This window comes from Nyctereutes procyonoides, unplaced genomic scaffold, assembly GCF_905146905.1.
Source record: "Nyctereutes procyonoides isolate TBG_1078 unplaced genomic scaffold, NYPRO_anot_genome, whole genome shotgun sequence".
In the NCBI taxonomy this organism is placed as follows: Eukaryota; Metazoa; Chordata; class Mammalia; order Carnivora; family Canidae; genus Nyctereutes; species Nyctereutes procyonoides.
The window spans coordinates 6,968,513-6,979,875 of NW_026575144.1; the positions used below are offsets into that span (position 1 = coordinate 6,968,513).

At 39.3% G+C, this 11,363-nt stretch overlaps 1 protein-coding gene across 1 annotated transcript; it reads left to right on the top strand.

Annotated features, from left to right (window-relative positions):
- The first annotated feature begins 355 nt into the window (after positions 1–355).
- LOC129499177 (aspartate--tRNA ligase, cytoplasmic) lies at positions 356–2,437 on the top strand. The gene has a single exon (XM_055308852.1). It carries the CDS (start codon positions 359–361, stop codon positions 1,862–1,864), a length of 1,506 nt encoding a protein of 501 aa, XP_055164827.1. The 5' UTR covers positions 356–358; the 3' UTR covers positions 1,865–2,437.
- The last annotated feature ends 8,926 nt before the right edge of the window (positions 2,438–11,363 follow it).

The following is an 11,363-nucleotide window of genomic DNA, read 5'->3' on the forward strand; positions in this document are numbered from 1 at the left end:
AGCAAACATTTATTTTTTTTTAATTTTTATTTATTTATGATAGTCATCATAGAATGAGAGAGAGAGAGGCAGAGACACAGGCAGAGGGAGAAGCAGGCTCCATGCACCCGGAGCCTGTCGTGGGATTCGATCCCGGGTCTCCAGGATCACGCCCAGGGCCAAAGGCAGGCGCCAAACCACTGCGCCACCCAGGGATCCCTGTAGCAAACATTTATTAATGGTTTACACTTTTACAGAATCTAATATGTGCTAGGTACACAAGCTCAAATTCTCACAGGTAGCCCCATGAGATAGTATTATTATTCCTGTTTTAAAGTTTGAGAACATGGAAGCTTAAAGAAGTAAAGTAGTGGTCCCGATGCCCAGCGCCAGCGCCAGCCGCAAGAGTCAGGAGAAGCCGCGGGAGATCATGGACGCGGCGGAAGATTATGCTAAAGAAAGATACGGAGTATCTTCAATGATACAGTCACAAGACAAACCAGATCGAGTTTTGGTTCGAGTTAGTGACTTGACAGTGCACAAAGCTGATGAAGTTGTTTGGGTGCGTGCAAGGGTTCATACAAGTAGAGCTAAAGGGAAGCAGTGTTTCTTAGTCCTACGTCAACAACAGTTTAATGTCCAGGCGCTCGTGGCAGTGGGAGACCATGCAAGCAAGCAGATGGTTAAATTTGCTGCCAACATTAACAAAGAGAGCATCGTAGATGTAGAAGGTGTAGTGAGAAAAGTGAATCAGAAAATTGGAAGCTGTACACAGCAAGATGTAGAGTTACATGTTCAAAAGATTTATGTGATCAGTTTGGCTGAACCCCGCCTACCCCTGCAGCTGGATGATGCTGTTCGGCCTGAGGTGGAAGGAGAAGAGGAAGGAAGAGCTACTGTTAACCAGGATACAAGATTAGACAACAGAGTCATTGATCTTAGGACATCAACTAGTCAGGCAGTCTTCCGTCTTCAGTCTGGCATCTGCCATCTTTTCCGAGAAACTTTAATTAACAAAGGTTTTGTGGAGATCCAAACTCCTAAAATTATCTCAGCTGCCAGTGAAGGAGGAGCCAATGTATTTACTGTGTCATATTTTAAAAATAATGCATACCTGGCGCAGTCCCCACAGCTGTACAAGCAAATGTGTATTTGTGCTGACTTTGAGAAGGTTTTCTGTATTGGACCAGTATTCAGAGCTGAAGACTCGAATACCCACAGACATCTAACTGAATTTGTTGGTTTGGACATTGAAATGGCTTTTAATTACCATTATCATGAAGTTGTTGAAGAAATTGCTGATACCTTAGTACAGATATTCAAAGGACTCCAAAAAAGGTTTCAAACTGAAATTCAGACAGTGAATAAACAATTCCCGTGTGAGCCATTCAAATTTTTGGAACCAACATTAAGACTTGAGTATTGTGAAGCATTGGCTATGCTTAGGGAAGCTGGAATCGAAATGGGAGATGAAGAAGATCTGAGTACACCAAATGAAAAACTGTTGGGTCGCTTGGTAAAGGAAAAGTATGATACAGACTTTTATATTCTTGATAAATATCCATTGGCTGTAAGACCTTTCTATACCATGCCTGACCCAAGAAATCCTAAACAGTCCAACTCTTACGATATGTTCATGAGAGGAGAAGAAATACTATCAGGAGCTCAAAGAATACATGATCCTCAGCTGCTAACAGAGCGAGCCTTACATCATGGAATTGATTTGGAGAAAATTAAGGCATACATTGATTCCTTCCGCTTTGGAGCCCCTCCTCATGCCGGCGGAGGCATTGGGTTAGAACGAGTGACGATGCTTTTTTTGGGATTGCACAATGTTCGTCAGACGTCAATGTTCCCCCGGGATCCTAAACGACTCACTCCTTAAAGAAGCCTTGCTTTTTTTTATTCTTTCCAGTAACCTGCTATTGATCAGGCTATCTCTTAGCTACTTAAAATATACAATGGAATAAATGTCTTATCTCAAGTGCCACAGTTACTTTGGATTAATGCAATATAGGTCACTTTAAAACAGAAGATTTTTATAACTTTGGACATGCTTCAGTAGGAAATGGTTGAACATTTTAATGAAAAATTCATGTGGTTATGTTAAAAATTCATACTGCATTACTACAGTAAATGTTAATTTTAAACAGATTGTGTAAGGTTTTTTTTCTATATTATAGTGGCTACAATATTAATGTCTTAAATTTTCAATATTTGAGCTTATTTTTTTAAATTCTAACATTGAAATAAGGGTAATTTTAGGGAAGCATCTAAGATTTTAATGGTTGTATAATTGGCATCTCATGGAAAATTAGGCAGAAAGTATCAATTCTTTAAAGTTGTGCCCTGAAATCCTGTAAAGCAGGCGAGAATACTGGTTAGAAGATACCCAATATAATGCTATATTAAATTGTTAAATTCTAACTTGAATTTCAATAAAATTTTAAAGCTAAAAAAAAAAAAAAAAAAAAAGAAGTAAAGTAGTAAAACACAGTAGGAGAGGTGTAGTGACAATGCCATGATTTGAATTCAAGCAATCTAATTGTAGAGTCAGGGCTTTTAATTATTAAATAACACACACACACGAACACACCACAGATGAATCATCAGTGTAATATGGCTGGGAGAAGAATTTTAGGGTATATCAATAGATGTCCAAAACAAGAGAGAGTAGAGTCCTCTCCTGTTCTCATGGCTAGGTGCCACACCAGCTTAATGCACAGGTGCCAGCTGGGATTGCACAGGCTCTGAAGAACCTGATCATATGGCTCTGAATCTATACTCTACCACTGAAGGAGGGTGGAAGTCCCTCCACAAGAGTTCTTAGATTCCACTGTCTCAAGTTCCCTCTGTGCACAAACTGTATTTTGCGCAACATCAACCCAGTTGAGGAGCTGAGTCTCTTTCTTAAGTTCACAAATCATACAACCTGACCCAAAGTTTTCCAGGATATAGTAAATGTCATTTAGGTCTGTTATAGAGTAAACAAGGCTCCAGATTCTAAAATCACACTTTTGACTATTCTGTGCTGAAATTCCTTTAGACAGAAAACACCCGGACCCCAGGACCTGGTTTATTCTTTGTTAAAAACTAACAAACAAATCAGGACCCAAATGAATTATTTTACCCACCCCCACAACAGCAAACCAAGGCTTATTTGGAGGAATGTGACCCATGACCTGTCAATCTGGAATTTCCTGATCTGTATTAGTGAGATAATTTGCATGATAGAACCCCATTCCCCCTAAAGAAGGTGATCTTGTCTGAAACTATCTTTTCTTTTCTTTTACTAATAACTTCCTTATCCTACCTAGTTGCTGCCTATGAAAGTCTTCTATTTTGTATGACTCCTTCTTTCTACTTGCTAGATGGAATGCTGCCTACTTTATGAGTCGTTGAATAAAGCCAATAAGATGCTCACATTTACTTAGTTGAATTTTGTTTTTAACACCTTCCTACTCTCTGCTCTCATCCTCATCCTCTCCCTTCTGAACTACAAATAATCCTTCCTTTATTACGGTGAGCAGTCTTCTCTTCCCAAGGTACAAGGATCTTTTGTTTTTCAAATAAAAAAGCTTAAGTCTTTGTTATATTTGGAATTTCATGTTTGTTTGTTTGTTTTGGTCTCTAAAGCAGTAGTTCAGGGACACCTGGGTGGCTCAGTGGTTGAGCATCTGCCTTTGCCTCCGGAATTCTGGGATCGAGTCCCGCGTCGGGCTCCTGCATGGAAGCCAGCTTCTCCTTCCTGTGCCTGTGTCTCTGCCTCTCTTTGTGTCTCTCATGAATAAATAAATAAAATCTTTTAAATAAAATAAAATAATAAAATAAGGTAAAATAAACGAGTAGTTCTCAGCCAAGGGCAATTTTGTCCCCAAGGGACATATATAGACAATTTTGTATATCACAATTGGTGATGGGGGAGGGGATGAGGGTGTAACTGGCATCTAGTTCATAAAGACCAAGGATGCTGCTAAACTGCCTACAATGGACGGGACAGTCCCCCAACAGTAAAGAATTACCTGATTCCAAATGTCAATGGTTCCAAGATTAGTGAACTCTGGGCCACTGAAGAGGCAAAAGCTGCTTCAGAGGAAATTCAAAGATAATAAAAAAAAAATATGTACCACATGGAGAATGGCCCTGGGGCCCTGGGAGAAGAAAATGGGAGAGCATGAAAATTACTTTAAAAAATCTGGAGAGTTGGGGCAGCCCGGTGGCCCAGCGGTTTAGCGCTGCCTTAGGCCGAGGGCCTGATCCTGGATACCTGGGATCGAGTCCCAACGTTGGGCTCCCTGAATGGAGCCTGCTTCTCCCTCTGCCTGTGTCTCTGCCTCCCTCTCCTCTCTGTGTGTTCTCATAAATAAATAAAAATCTGGAGAGTCAAAGGCCATGCTGGATCATGGAGAGGGGTGGTACTTACACAGTGGCAAATTTCTTCTGGATAAAAGAAAGACCATCCTAAGAAAGGTGTTTGAAAATGAAATGGGCTTCCCTAATCTTTCTTTTGTGAAAAGACTGGGTGACTCTCTGTCGACATAGAGAAGTCAAGTAATAAGTTCCACCACATCAAATTTCTATTTTTGTTGCTCAGAAATGGCCACATATCAGCAATTTCATAGGATTCAAACTAATGTTTTAAAGATCTCTTCACTATGGGGCACTTGGGTGGCTCAGTTCATTAAGCATCTGATGCTTGGTCTCAGCTCAGGTCTTGATCTCAAGGTCATGAGTTCAAGCCCCACAGTGGGTTCCACAGTACGGAAGCCTACTTAAAAAAAAAAAAAAAATCTCTTCGGTCTAGGATTCAGCAAGCTACAATGTTGTCTATGGGTTCTCTCAGCTCAGAACCGGCCAGGATTCTCAGTATTTATCTTGCTCAATTATGAGCAAGAGCCATGACAATAGGATCAATTCGAGGGTGGCATCTCAGTCTTGAGGCTGTTTATAGTTATATTCTTGGGTAATTTTAGCACAGTGAATATTTTTTTTCCTTTCATGGGCAACTGCCCTAAGATAGCATTCTACAAACTACCTCAGTTCAGAGAAGACTTCTGCTTCTATGAGAGGAGATTGGTCCATAGGATGTGTGATGCTAAGAGAATAAAAATTTTATCTCCTTTCCACTTTTTCTCTGAGCTGCTAAGTTCCTACATATTATTAAGTCTCTGATATGGCTTTATAAGTTGTAGAAAATAGTGACACCTAACAATTTGAAGCTTTATGTATCTCACTTATGTTTTTATTATGAAAAAAAATTTAATGTAGGAGGTTGAAGGAATAGTACAGGGGTGTTTGGGTGGTTCAGTCAGTTAAGTGTCTGCCTCTTGATGTCAGCTCAGATTATGATCTCAGGGTCACGAGATTGGCCTCCATGCTCAGTACAGAGTCTGCTTGTGATTCTCTCCCTTTCCCTCTGCCCTTCCCCTTCTCGCGCCCCCCAAGCCTCTACTGGCACACACACACACCAAAAAAAGGAAAAAAAGAATAGTACAATAATCATCCATATACCAATCATTTATATTCAAAATTTTTTAAAACATTTTATCTTTTAAAAATATATTTTACGTGTATGTTTATATATACATGTATTTCTTCTGGCTAAACCATTTGAAAAGAAGTTGCAGACGACCTATCAATTTACCTCTAAATATGGCAATGTGTATCTCTTATATATAAAATTTTAAAAATCCTACATAACCACAATGCCAGTATCATATGTAAAAAATTAACACCAAATCTGTAAGATCATCCAATATCCAGTCAAAATTCAGATTTCTCTGACAATTCTATAAAATCTTCCATTGTTGGTTTTCTCAAACGAGGATCCAATCAAGTCTATCTAGTGCATTTAGCTGTTATTTCTTTTACATATTTTTAGTATAGAACATTATTTCAACTCATATTTGATGATGTTGAGTATTTTATGAAATCAGGCATTTGGGCTATAGAATGTCCTACCTTCTAGATTTGATCTATTGTTTTCTTACACTGTGTTCAACTTGATCTTCTGTCATTTGTATTTATAAACCGGAAATTAGATCTAAAGACTTTGTTCAATTTGGGTTAAACATTTGTGGCATATATATTTCATAGATGGCACTGTGTATGTCATATTGCATCTTATTAATAGACTTCCTACTATTCATATTTCTAAATTTGACGACTGGGTTAAGGTGGTGAGTGTCGAGTTGCTTCACAGTAAAGGTACATTTTCCATCTATCTGGGGGGAAAGTTTTGGCATCATGAGCGTATTCTTTTTAAAAAAACTTTTCACCCAATTATTTAGTAACTATTGATGACCCTTGTCTACATCAATTATCTCATGTAACAGGGGGACAAAGAATTCTGACTTTCTAAGTATATTATCTCTTCTACATTTATTAGCTAATATTCTTATGTAAAGGAGCATTTGTCCTCCTTAACTAGGCCTGAACCACGTTTCCATCTAAAAAGATACAATAAATGCTTAATTCTTTCCCTTTAATTAAAAAAACTGAGGGTTTTAAAAAAGATTTTATTTATTTATTTGACCAAGAGAGAGCAGGAGAGAGTACAAGCAGGGGAAGCTACAGTGGAAGAGAGAGAAGCAGGCTTCCCACTGAGCAGGGAGCCCAATGCGGGGTTCAGTCCCAGAACCCTAGAACCATGACCTGAGCCAAAGCAGACACTTAACTAAGCCACCCAAGCATCCCAAAATGAGGATTTTAAAATGTTTTCTATTAAGAAGACAGTTTCTACTCTTTGATATAGAGTAAAAATTGTCAAAACTAAAAGCAAGAAACTGTTTCTAATATTTTCAGTGAAAGAAGAGAAAAACAGAATTTTAATTACCATGTACAAAGTGCAACTTATTTTTGTAATTGTTATGTCATTACATAGGAATTAAACTGAAAATTCACCATCTTCAACAGTTTCAAAAAGCAATAATTAACTGACTAATAATTAATTATCATATATAACTGCTGCAAACATAAAGTAAAATAACCTTCATTAAAGGAATGAATAACCAATTGTAATAAATGAAGGTTTATTTTGCAAAAATGTGAGATTATTACCCATAAAATTATATTACATATATTGTCCTTTTATAGTCTGGTAAAGTCATGCTTAAAAAGCCAAATCACGGATCCCTGGGTGGCGCAGCAGTTTGGCGCCTGCCTTTGGCCCAGGGCGCGATCCTGGAGACCCGGGATTGAATCCCACATCGGGCTCCCGGTGCATGGAGCCTGCTTCTTCCTCTACCTATGTCTCTGCCTCTCTCTCTCTATCTCTCTCTGTGACTATCATAAATAAATAAAAAACAATTAAAAAGCCAAATCACAAGGAGTTGTGAAGGAAAATAAAATACATATATGAAGATTAAAAAGTGAACTAATTTTTCTTAAATAACTGATCACCTCATAGAGTTAAAACATTTAAATTTTTAGGAGCACCTGTGAAGCTCAGTGGTTGAGCATCTGCCTTTGGTTCAGGTCATGATCCCAGTGTCCTGGGATCAAGTTCAGCATCAGGCTCCCAGCAGGGAACCTGTTCTCCCTCTGCCTTTCTCTTTGTGTCTCTCAAGAATAAATAAATAAAATCTTTAAAGAAAATACAATTTTAGTGCAGAAGCATCTACAGTCTCTAAAATTTATTTTGGAATTGGCTCCAATAGGCATTCATTCCAGAGAATGTCATAAGACCTAAAATCACAAAAAATAAAAACAGGGCAGCCCAGGTGGCTCAGTAGTTTAGCATCGCCTTCGGCCCAGGGTGTGATCCTGGAGACCCGGGATTGAGTCCTACGTCGGGCTCCCTGCGTGGAGCCTGCTTCTCCCTCTGCCTGTATCTCTACCTCTCTCTCTCTCTCTCTCTCATGAATAAATAAATAAAATTTAAAAAAATAAATAAAATAAAAACAAAACCTGCATAACCGAATCTCCTATGTCCATTTGGCATGGTTTCTTGTACTGCCCCATTCCTTCCCAAATTACAGAAATATGAAGAAACTTTCTTTGTAGCATTGCTATACTAGCAAACTACTGCACTGATATTGTCAACATTATATATGTTCGATCATTTTTATTGTCCCATGGGGAATAGGGAATGCAAAGCTGTCAAGGACAAAAGAAATGTATTTCTAAATGGTTAGCCATTCCTGAGAAACTTCGTAAAATTTCTTTCAAAATTGATATCTTTGGGGGAAAGAGCAAGAAAATAAATAAATAACACAGTGAACAACCAGAAAAATCAAAAGGAAAAGGCAATTCTTCAGATGGCATAGACTTTTCTAGAGAATTCTCTTTCAGTGTTGATCACATAAAATTAATATCAAAGACATGTTTGATTCTACATCATTCTTTCAAACTTGTAGAATTTGATCAATTCATATCCATCAAAGAAATACATCATTCTTTCAAACTTGTAGAATTTGATCAATTCATATCCATCAAAGAAATTCATATCCTTGAACTCCAGCCCAGGAACATCCATAGCACGAAACCTTTCCTGGTGTAGGGAGTGAGTCATACGATCCACCCAGCTTCCAGAGTTTCACAATCTAGTTTTTCACTCTACTTGCAGGGGAGGTGCAGTTTTCCTTTGCTATCCTGTCAGTTCTTCTAGAATGCTTGTTTTGAAAATAAGAATTTATTCCAGTGCAATTGAGTTATTAGGGAATGATTTGAGCAAAATTAAATTTTATGTTTGCTTATGTGCAGTTTTGTCTGTGAAAATACTAAGTAAATGCAGAAAACTGCACCCAGGGGCCCTGGGGCCACAGCTGCTTAACATGGAGAAGAAAATGGGAGAGCATGAGAATTGCTTTTAAAAATCTGGAGAGTTGGGGCAGACTGGGTGGCTCAGTGGTTTAGCGCCGCCTTCAGCCCAGTGCATGATCCTGGAGACCCAGGATCAAGTCCCACCCATGTCAGGCTCCCTGCATGGAGCCTGCTTCTCCCTCTGCCTGTGTCTCTGCCTCTCTCTCTCTCTCTCTCTCTCTCTCTCTCTGCATCTCTATGAATAAATAAATAAAATCTTTTTAAAAAATTTAAAAAAAAAAGAAAAGAAAAAAGAAAAGAAAACTGCACCCAGCTGCAATGAGCTCTGATAGGATCCATCACCGGTTTACAGGGATGCCATGGTTCCTGTGCAGTACTGCCAGCCAGTGACTAAATGCAGTGGAGATCGAAACTGGGCCCATTCCTAGGAGATTGGGGATTCGTTTAACATGTTACCTTAGCTCAAGAATTCTCCATCAGCTTTGCTGAACGTTTATTAAAACCGCACTGAGGTCTAAAACTTTTCCTACCCAAACTTCCTTCCTCCTTTCTCTTCTCCATTGAGGTTAGACTTTGCATTGCAGTCTGACAGTTCTCCTAGCCTCCTCTATCTCCCTTCCCTCAAAGCTATTTTCCCCAATAAATCTCTTGTCCATCTTATCCTATCTTCACATTTACTTCTCTGAGTACCAAACATAACCCAGTGGATCAATGGGGCTATAGATGAAAAAAAAAAAATGCCCATGTATTGATAATTGTTGAAGGTAGGTGACAGGTATATCTGACTATCCACTGCACTGTCAAACAAACAGGAACTCCATTTTACACCTATTTTAAATCTTTTTCTAAAGATTTAATTTATTTGAAAGAGAGAGAGCAGGAGCAGGGTGGGGGGAGGGGCAGAGAGAGAAGGAGAAGCAGGCTCCCCATTGAGCAGGGAGCCCTACATGGGGCTTGATCCCAGGACCCCAGGATCATGATCTGAGCTGAAGGCAGATGCTTAATGGACTGAGTCACCCAGGCACACCTATTTTAAAACGTTTAGGGATCCCTGGGTGGCGCAGCGGTTTGGTGCCTGCCTTTGGCCCAGGGCGCGATCCTGGAGACCCGGGATCGAATCCCATGTCGGGCTCCCGGTGCATGGAGCCTGCTTCTCTCTCTGCCTGTGTCTCTGCCTCTCTCTCTCTCTCTCTGTGACTATCATAAATAAATAAAAATTTAAAAAAAATAAAACGGTTTTAATACATCCATAGTGAAAAGTTCAAAGTAAAAGAAAAGAGGGAACAAAGGGAGGATGGAAAGGAGGGAGGGAAGATAGAGTAATAAACCTGGATGAGATGCCACTCAAGCTCAATGGAGCCTGCTTTGCGAACTTTGGTTCCTTCTATGAGAATATGCATTTAAGAGACAAACTGTGAAGGCTTCATATGCCCTTAAACAATATGCAGTGCATTCAACCCTATTTCTCTCTAAATTCTTGGAAACCACTAATTTACCTTCTGTCTCTATGGATATCTCTATTCTGGACATTTCATAGAATTGGAATCATACAATGTGTGCCTTTTACGTCTGGCTTTTTTTAGCTAGCAAAATGTTTTCAAGTTTCATCCATGTTGTAGCATGTCTAAGTATTTAATTCCTTGATGGCTAAATAATAATCATTATATGGACATACCACTTTATTTATCCACTCATGAGTTCATTGACATTTGGGTTATCTCAACTTTTTGGCAATCATGGATAATGCTGCTATGAACATTTGCATCCAAGTTTCTATATGGACAGATGTTCTCAATTCTCTTGGATATATCCCTAGTAATGAAATTGCTGGGTGACATAGTAATTCTATTTTAACATTTTGAGAAACTTCCAACCTGTTTTCCAAAGTGGCTGCCAATTTTACAGTCCAACCAGCAATGTATGAAAGTTCCAATTTCTCCACTGCCTCGACAACACTTGATAATATCTGTTTTTGTTTATTTCTTTCTTAGTGACATAAAATATTATCTCACAATTTTGATTTGCAATTCCCTAATGACTAATGATATCCAGCATCTTTTCATGTGCTATTAGACATTTGTATATGTTCTTTGGAGATATATCTGTTCAAATCTTTTGCTCATTTTTTTTTTCCAAGAGGAGTGACTCAGTTTATCATTTTCAACCTGACCCCATCTTTCCCTTTAGGCTCCAACACTACACAGAGCTGCCCCCTCACACTCTCTCCCCATAACAGCCAAGCCCCTTAGAGGTTAAGGGGGTAAACCACAAAGTTAGAAGGTCTGTCTGTGAAAAGCCAAGGCTGTACCATTCTCAAACAAGGAGACAAACTATAAGAAGGGCTCATTGACTGGACACAGTGAGTGTGACATAGTCAAATGTCTAAATCCCTGGCTTCTCGGGCTCAATCATTGTCCAAGGTTGAGGCCAGCAATGCTGTGTGAAGGCTTCAATTTCCACAGGATCATGGGGCATCATCCAGGATATGACAGACTCTAGCAGGTTAGAGATGCACAGGGCCCATCTGGTTCAGGGTCCTGATGCCCTCACCAGGGCGCGGGCTTCCGCAACTTTGGCCTCACTCCACCTCATCTTGGAAACACTCCTGAGACATGGAATAA